The sequence below is a fragment of the Vombatus ursinus genome, unplaced genomic scaffold, assembly GCF_900497805.2.
Source record: "Vombatus ursinus unplaced genomic scaffold, bare-nosed wombat genome assembly UNPS02014794.1, whole genome shotgun sequence".
NCBI lineage: Eukaryota > Metazoa > Chordata > Mammalia > Diprotodontia > Vombatidae > Vombatus > Vombatus ursinus.
In genome coordinates this window covers 14,429,499-14,445,697 of record NW_020954572.1, presented here as the reverse complement: position 1 = coordinate 14,445,697, position 16,199 = coordinate 14,429,499, and the positions used below count along the sequence as shown (strand labels likewise).

General features: G+C 35.3%; 1 protein-coding gene across 1 annotated transcript in view; it reads right to left on the bottom strand.

The window, feature by feature from the left end:
• Window positions 1–16,199, bottom strand: part of NPAS3 (neuronal PAS domain protein 3) — a 1,128,724-nt gene that overhangs the window by 994,424 nt on the left and 118,101 nt on the right. The window contains exon 2 of the mRNA XM_027870104.1: window positions 4,054–4,143. Within this exon, the coding sequence (XP_027725905.1) occupies window positions 4,054–4,143 (90 nt within the window). The remainder of the gene's footprint in view (window positions 1–4,053; window positions 4,144–16,199) is intronic.

The following is a 16,199-nucleotide window of genomic DNA, read 5'->3' as shown; positions in this document are numbered from 1 at the left end:
TATTAAAACTCTCACTGCTCAATACTTAAGATCAATCTTTTCACCTATTGTGTATCTTCCTTTCCACATACTTTGTGCAATCTTTTCCCTCTGAACATTAAGTTTAATATTTATCTGTCTTTAAATTACCATTTATAGAATTTTTTAGGTTTGGAAGATATATTAGGAATCATTTAATCTGCTCCTTTCATTAGATGAAGTGACTGAGGTTGTGAGATATTAGGTGACTTGCTCAACATTACCCAGACACTTAGTGGCAAAGCTAGAGCAAGAATGTAATTCTATTGACTCCTAGCCCAGATCTCTTAACATTATGCCAAACTAACTCTCCTCAAAATGTCCTTATCATAAAAGCTTTTCTCACTTAGTTGAAAAGTGCCACTTGTTATTCAAGAAATTAAGAGCTTAATCTCACTGTTGACATGCAGGTATATCCACATACATTAGTTTAGACTGAATACTGCATATGTTTGTGTAGTTGATTGTAGTTTCTTGAGAGTAGGGACTGTCTTTTGACTTTCCTTTGTATCTCCAATGCTTAATACCTTGCCTGGAATGTATATGACACTTAATAGATGCTAATGTGACTGACTTATTTTCCATATACCTACATTGTAGGATATTTAAAAGCAGTGACAATATCGTCTCCCTATTTTCTATTCTCCAGTTTTTCATTGTTCCCCTGCCCCCAGAATTGACACTCAATAACTGTTCATTAATTTAGGCAAATATAAATGAAGTGTAAATTAGTGTATACAAAGAATGCAATATATCAAAAAGAAGACTTTAATTTTTAAATCTGTTTTGTTAGTATGTAATGAAAAGCTGATGATCCTCTACTCTTCTATTCTCTTGTCCAACCAAAAATCTCTGTATGAAACTGTGCCAATAAAGTCCTGACATAAACATTAGGGAAAAATAGAGATGAGTACATGGAGCTGGTAGTAGATAGATAGTATCTTAACTCAATTGCTGAATGATATTTTAGTTTAAAATAAATTTATGGTGTTCTGTAAGCATAATAATTCTGCCCCACGTGAGAAAGTCTAAGATCGCAAATGGAAGTTTTTTTTAAATGGTTTAAATGGTATCTAATGAAAGCATTTACAATATTCTGAAACAATAAAACAATGATGACTTATTTTGTTGGTTGTAAAATTTCACTACCACTGAAATGAAATTCGCACAATAATTTTAAGAATTTATAATTATGTGAACACTGAATTCTATATGTAACAGATGATATGACTGGATTAGAATCTATCTTTTGTTACAAGAGGAGTAAAAAATGTTTGAGGGTAAAGTGTGAACCAATTATAGGACAATAACACCAATAATTTGCTTGACACAAAGGAAGGACCATCACAGGTCCCTTTCTATTTTCACTATAATGCCTGGGAGAAGCTGAGTGAGAACTTTCTATGATAACCATGGGTGTTCTCTTTGGTGGTAGTCTGGGCTATGGCTATTGGGATTTTGTTGGGCTGATTTATGGTTTTGGAGATTGGGATCTGGGAGTTTATTACTCTTTCACTCTTATTTGTAACACGTTATTCCCAAGGGTTCTATAAAGATAATTATCTATTTTATAAAATACTTTTAGTCCTATGGTAAAAGGAGCAATGTAAAACACCTAACAACAGTAATAATAACAGTAACTATAATAATTATAATAACCACCTCTAGATAAGGTATTTATCAATATCAAATTTCTCATGAGAAGATGCCTAAGCCAGGTAAATGGCTCAACTTTACACACACATATGCGCACACACACACACACACACACACACACATCTTGATTCAATACCTATTTTCTTTTATATGCTCAATTAACCACATGCTTTTTATAGGAATTATTAAATGTACACTATAGTTTCCAGACAATTCAGATAAGCAGAATCACGAAAATACTCAACACTATTAATCATCCCAGTGACAGTGCTCTGATTTAACATCTTGGGGATTTTCTCCCCTTCTTCATCATTTATTTGCCAATATTTCCCTGTTATGAATATCCCCCCAAAGACTCTCATCCCTGGCAGTCACAGCTGTGCTACCTTACTGTGTCTACTTTTACTACAAAGGATACCGTTCCTGAAGAATAATCCCTAGAGATGATCCCCAGGGTTAAAAGTGAAGCCATCCCCAGTTGTAGGCAGGTCCTGGCAATCCTGACTGAGCCACTGACATCTAATGACCAAAGCTCAACCTCCAGGCCTGAAGAAATGTCAGAGCTGGGAAGCTGGTTTGCAAATGAACACAGTTCACAATGACTAAAATTGTCCGCAAAAGACCTGTACTCAGACATGAACTACTCCAAATACATGCACTGAATGGCAGCTAAAGAATGAATGAAGAGCAACTGAGAGCTAATGAAGAGATTTTATTTATATATATATATATATATATATATACACACACACATATATATGCACATACATACATATACATATATGCATGTGTGCATGTGCATGTGCATATGTATATAAACACAGGCACAAAATATATATAACATGCATACGTGCACATGCATATACATACTTACATGAACATACACATGCATATATATGTACTTATGTGTATATATCAAACATAAAAAGAAGGAAGTTTAAAATGTATTTAAATCAGTTACAAATGAAGAAAATGATGGTCATTAGACATGAGAATATCAAGAAATAAAACTCATAGTACATGAAGTATTAAAATCACAATGAAATTCTCAAGCCTAAGCAAAACAGCCCTTTTTTTTCCTTATGTCCAACATAACTCAAACTGCATTCTACGACCATTTGAAATAGGAAAAGCCTCAAAGAAACAGTAGTTTCTCACTTACTTAAAAGGACACAACAACAACAGTGAAAACAAAAACAAAAATCTGTAAACCACATGGTAATTGAAGGGAGAGAGGAGAAAGGAAATGAGAATTCAATAGATTATACTATTTGGTCAAACCAACTCTTCACATCAACTATCAATAAAGAAACATTCTTCAAGAAAACAAAAATCAGTCTTTTTAAAGACAAACTCTGGCACCAGACAAATTAATATGAATATGAAGATTTAAATAGTGATATATAAAAACATAAGAATTAGCAAGTGATAATTATAATGATGATTTTGTTTACATTGCTACTTCAAGCTGTCAATACCATAACTGTTCACACTTGGCTTTAAGTATTTCTTAATGATTCTGGAAAATCTAAATTTCAATTTCATCTTAAATTCTCGTCAATTCCACAAAGATTTATCAAACATTTACTATGTCCAATATATTGCCTTGAGTACTGTGGGAAAGGATGCAAGGATAAATTAGAGATGGTTGTTGCTCTCAAGAATCTAATCTGGATTATGCTAAAAGGAAAAAAAAAACTTTTCCCATAGCAAAGGCAATAAAAGTCAAACTATATCATATTAAAATGCCTTTTATTCCTGCTATCCAGAGTACTTTCTTCTACAATACTCATAACAGCCTGCTACTAACAATGCAGTTTCTGTTAAATAACGGACAAAGGCAAAAGACTGCAAAGCAAGAGGACTCATCTTCAATTTAACTGTCCTATAAGGTACATACTAATTAGCTGCAAAGCTATGAAATCTTAGCTAGCATGTTAAGTCTGCTACATGACAGTATAATTTGACTTCTTAAAGGATTATGCAAATTACAACTCATCATTCCATTACAGGATTGAAAAAAAGTGACAGCTAATTTATACATAACACACCTTTCAAATCCCTAAGATGCGAAGCACCTGTGCACTGTATTTTGCCTAGATTTTCTTGCATATAAGTACTTATTTATTGCAATATACAGCAGCTTACCTAAGAGCTTTAATAAAGTCATTTTTTAAAAAAAAAACTTTTAGCACAATTTCAAAAGAATTAACATTTTTTTTCTATCTTGGATTTAGAGGTACTTTTTTCTTTGATTTGTCTTTTTCCCATTTAATCAGAGAAAAATAAGGTTTCAATACATGTATATTTTTGAATAGCTGGCAACCACAAGTACTGATGCACGAGCCAGAGGAAAGACTCACAAAGATTTCAACATACTTCTGGTAGGTAGATTCACAGTAGATGCCGTCATATCTGTAGATTTTCCTACATTCTGATTGGTTGGGCAGAGGATGCTGGACAGTTATTCTGTAGAGGTATCAAAAACAGATAGACATGACTAGAGATTCTCTACAGTGAACTGGAATGCAGGACAATAAGTATGTTGAAATTTAATATATTTCGCTTCTTTACAGTTTTGAGCTCTACACACAATTGCAATGTGTACATACACCCAAGAACAGAAACTTCCACCTTTAGAAATGTGTACTTTTTCAGTTTTCCATAAAAATCCATTTCTTTGTGTCTCAAAATGGCACCAGTGAAAGAGGTAAAAAAAAAATTTATATGGCCCAAAACTTAATTAGCAATTTATACCATTCAAGAGATTACTATCCAAATTATGTCTTAAAACCAATGTCTTTAGTGCTTTAGTAGTTACCAATTTGTCATGAATTCAAGAGTACATCACTCTATCCAGGTGATTATAATCTAGCAGTAAAATGGGAGGCGAGTCAATATCTCTTGGAGTTTAACTTATTTATATCATATTTATATTGGGTCTGCTTCCAAATAGGATTGGAAGTAGCTTGCAAGATGAAATATGATACAAAATAGAAGTTAGGTATTAAAATAGAGATCATCTAAAAGGAATAAGAGAGAGTATTAAATGTTACTTGGCACTTGAAAACAGTCAATTGCCATAACTGGGCACTGCATTTGGCTCTAAGGAAAACAGTAAATTGCATAGTTTTCTCATTCTCATGAAAAGAAAGCCCACACATTTGTTGGCAAACTTTCTGAGATATAAGAATGTGGAAAAAAGAGAGAGAAGGGAGGAAGGAAGAAAGGAAGGAAAAAAGGGAGGAAGGAAGGAAGGAAGAAAGGGAGAAAGGGAAAGAGGGAGGGAGGGAGGAAGGAAGGAAGGGACAGAAGGAGGGAAGCAAAGAAAGAACAAAAAGCAGTTATATGATCTTTTCTTCCCAAAAAGAAACCCTGGCTTTTGAGAGTAGTGAAAGAAATTTATTTGAATATTAAAAATTCTATTTTGAAAAGGGATGTGAAGTAATTTAGTTAATATACATTATGAATGAGGGTACCAAGCACTGAACTCAAATGTCTACATCAGAAAAGCTGAGTTGGCAAGTAAAATTTTTCTTAATACAATTTGTATTTTAATAACTTCTTAATTACGAGTTCAAACATTGTCATAGTATAAAACTGTTCCACATAAACTCAGATAAGGTAATAAACTGATGGCCAAATTCTGCAATAAAGAAGCAGGTTGATTTTTACATAGATGTCAAGTATACATTTGCTTAATATTTTATAATACCTAGTATCCCTTCTGATAATTCTTTATAAAGAACAGAAGTATCAACAATGTGGCCTGGTGAAAACAATGCTGGAATTGGAGTCAGAAAGACTTGATTGGAGTATCACTTCAAACAGCAGCTCTGTGTTCCTGGGCAAGTCACTGAACCTCATCAGGTCTCAACGTTCCCATTTGTAAAATGAGGGGGTTGGACCTCCAAGGTCCCGTCCAGCTCTAAATCTATGCCTATATGAATTTATTTTAAAAAATACAAGCTAATATTCCATTTACAAGTATTGCAATTAAACCCATTCTTGATATATTCTGGGGATAATGTGTAGTGCTGCCTGGTTTTTAGCTGCCTAACTCTTTCCATAGCCAATGGCAGTCAAGAAGCTATATTTATAGTAAAATGTGTGCCCCTCATTAATAAGGTTGATTTTAGGATCTATGTTGATTACACTGTTTTGCTCAATGCTATACCTTAAACTCTATTATACTCATTAACTTTCACTGGAATTTCAAATCTTTACATGGGCACATATGGTATTTTATTATAAAGCTGATAAGAAACACCAAGAAATAAGAAATGAGTTTGAAATGAAGCGCTAGTTTACAGGGAGGTTTATTAGGTGTAATAATAGGCTCCACCTGAAAAAAAATTAATTTTCTATTTTAACTACCCCAAAATGAATCCTTAAAACTTATATTCTAACAGATGATGTCAACAGCGTCAGCAGATATACAGGCTAGAAAAAAAATTTTTAAATGATTGGGTCTGAGATCAGACTGCCTACTGCCTATTTACTCTGGGTACTCAAACTATATTTCTATTTTATGTCATTTTATGCTTTCAAATTGATTTCTTGTATTTTGCACCTACATTAAAAATTAAAGAACTGAAGAGTATTTGAGTATGATCAATTTGAAGTGGCTAACATCCACCTTATAATAGCTTCATTCTGAATGGTTAGAAACCAACTTATTCTGGAGAAGCTCCGGGACAGAGTAAAACTGCCTTTTGTTAATGGCAGGAAAGGTTATAAGGAAATTTTAGTTTGCATCCAGTTTGAGAAAATTGCGAGGATAAAAACCTAGCAGCCCAAACATCTGTAAGAACTAACCCCCCAAGTCAATCTTTACTTAATATTTTGTGTCCCATTCCCTTTTCTCCAGCATGCTACCAAAAAAAGAAAAAAGAAAAGGAAAGGAAAGGAAAGGAAATGAAAGAAAAGAAAAGAAAAGAAAGCTGCCGTATGCATTTCTTCACTGGATTTTGTTTTAAAGGTTAAATACTTTCCGTTAAAAAAAAAGTTCAAATGCGTCTTTCAATTTTGGAACTATTATGAACTGCTGCATTCTGAGCATCCAACAGCCCATTTTCCCATCCCTACATGTCACTTCATCTCTAGATGGACCCATCATGCAGCTTGAGGTAGGACTTAAGTGCATTTACATACATGTGAAACATGTAAGCTATGACTAATTTTAACTCACAGGGCAGAATTTAAATAATTAGTTACAAGAAGTCAAACTAAGGGAAAAAAGGAGGAAAGAGATGGTTAGAGGCAGAGTAGTAAATTGTTCCATTTTTGCAGGTAATCTAAATGCAAACTAGAAGCAACTTATCATGAGAATGGATTTTCCACCATCTGGTCAAATAACAGGGGATTTGTCTAGTGGCAAGCAAAGAATGGAATGATGTGAGAAAGATTAGCGGGCAAGTCCTACAGTTGGCTAAAATGTATTTTGTGCAAACAAGACCAGATGACGCCTTAACAATTACACCTGTCAAAAACTCCAGAAAGCAATCCATCTCTGAACAGCCCAGTTGAAAACAGGCTAGTTCATAACAAAATGAATTTTTTTAAACAATTGCAAGCCATAACAGTTTGATGCATGACAAGCTTAGAAAGTCACATTTCACGTTCAACTGAAACCTTAACTAACTGGACCCTGGTTTTTGGTGATAAGTAAGATATTAAACCACAGAAGGTATTGGGGGGATGCAAATGACTGACTTAAAAGTCACAAAAGCAAGCAAATTCAGAATCACAGGCAAAAAGTCGGAAGTGATAGATCACTGAGAACTCACCCTGTTGTGCTTAGTTATTGCAGGAGTCCTAGAAAAGTGAGTTATTTCCTGGGGCAAATTTGGCACAAACTAACCCTCTTGCGGCGGTATCATTGCAAAACAGAAGCCAACAATTAAGTCAGCATGGGATTTGAACTACACAGGGTGGTAGGGAAAGAAAGTGCATTACCACTGACCAACCTCTTAGAGTTTGCCTGTCTAAAAGATTCAAGTTTTTAGTAGGGAGCTCACTGTTCACATGTGAATATTACTTTTCTACAAACATATGAGTCCCTAATAATACATGTGCAAGACACACATGTTTTAGGATGTTTTAAGCAGTTTCTGTAAGTAAAATAAAATGTTAAATATAACAATTTTTGTTGGATTTTTTCTGGTTCATGTTATGGTGCTATGAGATCTAATTGCAATCTAACTCTTTAGCTGATGCAGCTAGATTGTATAGTGGCTAAAGTTCTTGGACCCAAAGTCGGGAAGACTTGAGTTCAAATATGTCCGCAGTCACTTACCCTGAGAAAGTCACTTTTATCTCTCCTAGACTCAGTTTCCTCATTTGTTAAATGGGATTAAAATAGTACCTATCAACCCACATGTACAAAAATATTTATAGCAGCTATTTTTGTTGTGGCAAAGAATTGAAAGCTGAGAAGATGCCCATTAATTGTGGAATAGCTGAACAACTTGTGGTATATGAATGTAATGGAATACTATCGTGCTATAAGAAATGATGAGCAGGTGGGTTTCAGAAAAACTTGAAAAGATTTACATGAACTGATGCTGAGTGAAATGAGCAGAACCAGAAGAACATTGTCCACACTAACAGTAACATTGTGGATAGACTTGGCTCTTCTCAGCAATACAATGACAAATTATATACGAAGACAATTCTAAAAGACTCATGATGGAAAATGCCATCTACATCCAGAGAAAGAACTATGGAGTCTGAATGCAGATCGAAGCATATCATTTTCAGCTTTTTAAAGTTTTTTTTTTCTTTATCATGGTTTTTCCCTTTTGTTCTGATTATTTTTTCACAACATGACTAATGTGGACACATTTTTAATATAGTTGTACATGGATAACCTATATCAGATTACTTGCTGTCTTGGGAACCGGGGAGGGGAGGGAGGGAGAAAAAATTTGCAACTCAAAATCTTATGAAAATAAATGCTGAAAAAATTGAAAAGATATTTGAAAAAATAGCACATATATTCCTAGGATGTTGTAAGAATAAAATGAAATAATATTTGTAAAGCAGTTTGTAAACCTTAAAACCTTATACAAATGCTAGATATTATTATTATTATTGCTATTATTATCGTTCTTCTTCTTATTGTTATTGTTAAGACAACCCAGTTCCTTATTACCAGGACAAGCTTTACTAAAGCTTGTTAGGTAAGATAACCCAACACAGAACACTACTGAAGAATTTTATTAAAATTTCTTTTATTTTCCCTCAAAACAAGGGTTTAAATGTTCCCAAGTTACCTTTATAAAAAAGGAAGCAATTCAGGATTATAACAGTTGGTACTTGGTTATTCCTTTTATAAGTGGTTGAGCCTTCCAAAAGCATTCTCTGGGCCTTCTCAGATGTTGTGGATTGTTACCTGCCAGGTGATATATGCAAGCCAGTTTGGCTTAATTCAGTTTAAATCATGTTGAATTCACTGTTCGTTTTCTTTTTTAACAATATATTTAATTTCCCCTCCAAAAAAAATTTCCAATTTTCAATTATAGGATTTTTTTTGGAGGGGGGAAGTTTTTTTCCCCTTAACATCTCTTTTACCATAGTATAAGTAACCAAATAGGACAAGAATACGTTCATTTACTCATCACAGCTAGAGTCAAGGGCTCAGTGAATAACAGGAACCAGTAGTATGCTGGGCTTCCTCATGTCCATCATGCTTTACAACGTATCTGAGAAGCAGTTTACCAGGATGGATAGGGTGCTGTCGTCTGAATCAGTAAGTACCAGGTTCAGGTTCTACCTCTGACACACACTAGTTGTGAGATCTTGAACAAGCTAACTAACATCTCAGTACCCAGGCTAGTCTCTAATGCTAGAAATTTCAGAGCAGATGAATTGCTATAAAATTTCCTTGGATGCTATGTAATAAAGGCAGGTTTTGGTATAGATAAAAGAGAGAAATACAAGTTTTCAGAAGAGGGAAAAAACTTGGGTGAATCTCACCACCAGCTCAGAGATTTCACTTTTTGCAGTATGAATAAACTAGAAATAAAAGATATGTCCCTCAACTGGGGAATGGCTAAACGAATTGTGGTATGTGAATATAATTAGAATATTACTGAGCTGTAAGAAACAATATGATGAATACAGAGAAGTGTGGGAAGACTTTTATGAACTGATACAAAGTAAAGTATAATAAGCAGAACCAGGAAAACAATCTACACAGTGATTTCAACAATGCATATGGAAAGAACAACAATAAAACAATCAAAACTGAATGCTATGAAATTATGACTAACCTTGCCCCCCAAAGATAAGATAGTTCCCTTGCTTCTTTGAAGAGATAGGGAACTACAGATGTAGAGCACTACATATAATATCAGACTTTTTCAATATTTTGTTTAATTGTATTGAATTATTTTTCCCTTTTTTTGTCCTTTGTTATAAGAGAAAGTTCTCTGAGGAGAAGAAAGGGAAAGAGAGGGATACAGATGATTTAAAACAACAACAATCTATGTATTTTTAAAAAAGGAAAAAAAATAGCTAGGCTGTTTAGAAAGTATTACCTCATTTTGGTTCACAACATAACTCTAGGTTTACAGTCATGTAGGATCATGGATTTAAAGCTGGAAGAGTAAAGACGGTATCTGACCCAATTTCCCCCTCCCACTTCATAGATTAGGAAATTGAAAAGTAGAGATGTTAAATGACTTGTTCAAAGTTGCACAGATAGGAAGTAGAGAAAGTTGGGGCACATTTTTATGAGCTATAGACTAGATCAAGTAATTTACCTGATGCCTCAGTTTTTTCTGGTTTTACAGACTCCTCTGTAAAATAACAAACAAAACTCTCACACAGAGATCTACCTGCCCTGTTCTTTAATTCAGTCTTGAAGCCCAGTTGTGTTCTTGATGGTCTATCAGTCTTTTCAAGATGACTGTCACCTAATATAGAAATCAAATATATGTAGTTGTTGTTCAGTTGTTTTCAGTTGTGTTGGCTCTTCATGACCTTATCTGAGGTTTTCTTGGCAAAGATACTGGAGTGGTTTGCCATTTCCTTCTCCAGTTCATTTTACAGATGAGGAAACTGAGGCAAATAGGGTTAAGTGATTTTCCCAGGGTCATACAGCTGGAAAGTGTCTGAAGCCAGATGTGAATTTGGGAAGATGAGTTTTCTTGATTCCAGGCCTAGCACTCTATCCACTGAGTTACCTAGCTGCCCTTCAACATTTGTAGTAACATAATAAAAAAGACATGTTATTGTTAACATTATCCATAATATTTGTTTTTTTCTAGATTTAATTTTACAAAGGACTTCATTGTTACTCTACTCAGATTCTTTGTCACACTCTCACCATTTTTGCCGTTTCTGATAGGCTAATTGCTAAGGTAACTAAATTTTAGGCTAAAACAATATAAACTGAATAAAATTTAAAATATAAAAAATAATATGAAGAGGGCATGTATACCAGAGAGTACTTGACTGCTTGACACTTTTCCATTCCAACAAAACATTACCAAGGGATAAAGCATTATATGTGTATCTCTTTCCTTTCTCCAGTCTTCTTTCCTCTCTCCTTCCTCTGAAAAGGATTCAGGAGTCTCTGAACAAAATAATTTCAGGCCCCTGAGGCTCCTGAAAGTGCTCATGAATGTAGGCTGAAAATAATATGTGATTCAGAGGTCTGTAATCCCTCAAAGGTTTTCCTGGTGCTAGCGAACTTTACCTGGTTTGTTCTAGTCTCTAGGAGACAACTGGTCAGAATAACTACTTCCCAGTCATCTCAAGACTTGGAGTAATAACTAAAAATACTCAAAGGAGGTTGCTGAAGAGGATAGAGATCTGGCCTTGGAGCCAAAAGACATGAGTTTGAGCCCTCCTCTGATAACAAACAGCATTTGTGACCCTGGGCAAGTCACTGTACTTTTTAATGCTCTTGACAACTCTTTAAGATCATACCTTGCAGAAAAGGTATTGACCTGCATTGGCAGAGGAACACAGTGGGTATCTCCCTTTACCAGTGAAATCACAGTTTAGTCCCTATCCCCCAATTTTTTTCCTTAGGGAAGATAGATATAGAAAAAGAAGTTTTGGCCTGTTAGTGCTGAAAATGTTTTGTTAGTGCCCTGGTATCACAGACAGATGATTGTGATGATGAACTCCCATGAGCCTCAATTTCTTCATCCGTACAATAAAAGATTGAACTAGATGACCTCCAAAGTCCCTGGCTCTAAATCTATGACCTTGTGATTGGTGAAGGACACCTGAAACAGCCATTGCATCCAACAGGAAGTTGTCATGCTCCTGCTATGTGTACATCACTGTGCTAGGCAATGAAGATGCAAGGATGAAAACTCTAATGAGTAGAAGATGTTTGTAAATACATATGATACGAAGTACAATGTGATGGGAGCGGCTAGGTGGTGCCAGAGTGCACAGAGTGCTGGTCCTAGAGTCAGAAAGACTCATCTTCCTGAGTTCAAATCCTGCCTCAGACACTTACTAGCTGTGTGACTATGGGCAAGTCACCCTATTTGCCTCAGTTTCCTCATCTGTGAGCTGGAGAAGAAAATGGCAAATCATTCCAGTGTCTTTGCCAAGAAAACCCCAAAATGGGGTCATGAAGTGTCAGACATGACTGAAAGCAACCGAACAATATGGTATGCTAAAAGCAAAAGTTTAGATAAAGGTATATAAGAAATATGAGAAAGAAGAAATGACTTTCAAGGTTGGTTTTTTTTGTTTATTGAGCTGAATGGTCAAACTTTGATGGAAGAGAAGGATTTTAACGCATTGAGATAAGAAGGAGGTGCATCATATGTAGGAAAGATGACCTGCACAGATTCATGGAGATGAATAAGATTAGGACAAGACCAAGGAACAGCTTGCAATAGTTCAGAACGATAAGATATTCCCATTTAAACAATAATCTCCCATAGTTCCCTTTTGTAAAGAGATGACTTTTTCTAATATAAAATGTGAGTATTTAGGTAGTCATAAATCCAAATTCTCTTAATTGGATTTCCGTATGGTTGATTCAGAGAATCAAAGTACTATCTAAAAGGGATCTTAAAGGTAATTTAGTCCAATGCTCCAAGCTAAAAGATCAGCAAACAGGACTAGAAAGGATAAGTGGCTTTTTTTCCCTCAAAAGCTGTACAGTCAGTTGGTAAAGGAGCTGTGTCTCAAAGCAAGATCTCTTACTTTTAGTACTAGACTTTTAGTGTGGGATTGTGGGAAAGGTGATGGATTTGGAGTGAAGGAACCTGGGTTCAAATCTCAGCTCTGCTGTTTATTAGCTGGGTAACCAGGGGCAAGTCAATAAACTTCTCTGGGCCTAAAATTCCTTATCCAAAAAAATGAGGACATTAGATTAGATGACCTCTATGATCCTGATCCCTTCCAGCTTGAAATCTATACCCCAATGCTCCCATGGTCTTTCCACTAAGTCACAAACGCTGTCTCAAAAGCTTTCTCAATTCTTCTGTGATTAACTGTTTTGAACACTGAATCAAAAGAACAGTTGGAGGTTTAGGTATGACCAGGAATCTCCCATATTATACATCCATCTTGATATGACTGGAATGCCACCCATCTATATATCAACCTAGTCTCCAGTCAAGCACACATGACTGAGTCACAGATAATGTACCTGATAGTTAACATTGAACACACCCTTATTTTCAAAGTTTCATGTCACTTTGTCAGTATAGCAATTGGCATTCAATCCTTATAAGCTGAAAATCTTGGTTCCTCCAAGGTTCTTCTGGGACTGTCTCTATAATTTCTTGTTTTCTTAGCATTAGAGAACCATGCAGTCATCTAGAGTATTACAGGGAGTCCTGGCCTAATTGGTTTCATAGTCTCAAAGAAGCACTGTTGGTCTAAAACATGCAACTATAGGATGCCTCCTATTTTAGCCCTAAAATACATAATAAATGATGACAATCATGGGAAGCATTTCAAGAAAAAAAGAGATAGCTAAATAGCCTGGTGACTAAACAGCTAGATAAGATAGACAGATACAGACAGATGGATAAATAGGTAGATATGAGAGAACAATATTAGAGATGGATAGATGATAGATAGCTCAAGTAAAATTTTAATTAAGAAAGCAAATGTGGAAAGAAATATGTTGCAAGATCTATTTAATTACATTAGCCATTAACCAGACATGTGAACTATGATGCTGCAAAGGATGAAATTACATAGATCTGGAGATAAGCCAATATTTAAGTTGCTAATATTGTCCAAAGACCTGAAAATTAGTACGTACCAAAAATTTAATTTTAATATAGATCAAGGAGTATTATTTCCCAAGTTGAAGAATTAAACGTGGTATGTTTTAGCCTCAAGCAGCAAGCCAAATATATCTTACTAGAGCTGAACCTTCTGATCTTCATTATATTAAAGTTTTAATTGATTTTGTTAAAATGCGAAATCTCAAAGAATAACATAGTAGAAAGAGTAGGAGATTTGGAGTCAGAGAAAGCAGGATCAAATCCAGGCTGCATCATTTATCGCTTGTGCCACATTGGAGTAAGTTATTTGGCCTCTTGCTGAATCTAAATTTCCTTACTTATAAAATGGGGAGAAGATCACTGGAACTGCTTATTTTAAAAAGTTCTTGTAAGGGTCTATAACCTCTAGAGCACATACATAAAATGTTTTGTAAACTATGGCATACTCCAGAGTTGTACTATTATTTATATATTATGAACATTATATTAAATTGTAAACCAGTAGTGAAAGTGAAAATCCTACTAAATATAGTTATAGCAGTAAGTCCAAATTTGCTCCCTAAAGTGCAATCTTAGATGATTGCATGCCTTGTATCCTGAATTCCTCGTTTTCTATATCTATGGAGCACATAAAATTCCACTAAGAAAGGAGTATTGGGTGGTGCAGTCCATATCAAGATTTGAGGGCATATCAATCAAGCACTAGCCCAGTCCCATCCCTAGGACCTGGTGTTAGCTGAAGAAACTTCATACCTAGGCAGGAGAAGCTAGACATAATAACTATTTCATTCTTGGATGACCTGTGGAACATCAAGACTCCACCCAACAAACCATCATGCTCCCTGATTCTCCTCACCACCACTCCATACTACTATTCTAAACCAAAGGAAATTGAGTAATGAGCTAACCCAGGAAACTTTCATTGGCTGTTCCCCACACTTATAATTCTCCCCTTTATCTTCTACGTTTCCTACATGCCCTGGCTTCCTTCAAATCCCACCTACTACGAGAAGCCTGTAATGATCCCCCTTAATGTGAATGCCTTCCCTCTGCTGACTCCAATTTATCCTGTATTTATCTTGTTTGCACATAGTTGGTTACGTGCTTTTTCACCCCATTAGAACGTTAACTCTTTGAGAATAAGAACAGTTTTTGTTTGTTTTGGGGTGGCAAGGAGGCCTGCCTTTCTTAATGGCCTCAATGCTTGACACATAATAAATGCTTTTTGACTGACAATTAGTCCCAGATCTCTTCTCTGTAACTTATAGTCTCCAGATGAAACTTTGGGAATAGCTTAAAGCAGCTTGAAATCAAATACACTTGGGCTGAGACCAAAAGGAGAATAATAACGCCTGACATTTTTGTTACACTTTAGAGTTTGCAAAGCACCTTACATACATCATTTCGTAACTATGAGAGCTGCTCTAAACAGAAAAGCTATGAAATACTAAGGTGCAATGGTCTATGGATTTCAGCTCAAATAAGGAATTAAAAAGGTATGGAAATAAGCACTGCCCTAAACTTTTCTTAGATCAAAGGTGAGATCAGTATCAAGACATTATACTACTTTATGTGACATTTGAAATTTTCAGGAAATCTCAGGTATATATATCATGAATATTGGTGAAATACCAACAGGGCAGCTAAGTGGCACAGTGGGTAGGGCACCAGACCTAGAGTCAGGAAGACCTAAATTCAAATCTGCCCTCAGACACTTACTAGCTGTATGACCCTGAGTAAGTCACTTAACTCTGTTTGCCTCAGTTTCCTCATCTGTAAAATAAGTTAGAGAAGGAAATAGCGAACCACTGTAGTATCTTTGCCAAGAAAACCCCAAATGGGGTCAGGAAGAGTCAGACATGACTGAAATGACAAAACAACAAGACAACAAGGACTGTGAGACACTGAATGTTACTAAAACTGGATAAATAGATGGAAGAAATAGCCTCTGTGTTATGCCACATTAGTATTAGTAATAATGATGATGATGATGATTTATTACTATTAAAATTATTGCAATTAGTTCATTGGAAAATGAAACTATCCAGACAAATAATTTTTAAAAATACTCCCACTATAGCAGTATAGCTTCAACCTCCTCCCCAATCATTTCCAACGGTTCTAGCAAATGACAAAAATTAGTTACCTTGGGTTTCCCTGTTTACTTTCGAAACCTGCCCTCTGTTGGAGATGCCAATTACCCAGACATTGGGTTGATCCAGCTATTTTGTTGAATTTCATAAGCTTGCAAAAAGTACATGGCCAAAGACAAATATAAGACGTACATCAGATTTGGGGAAGTGT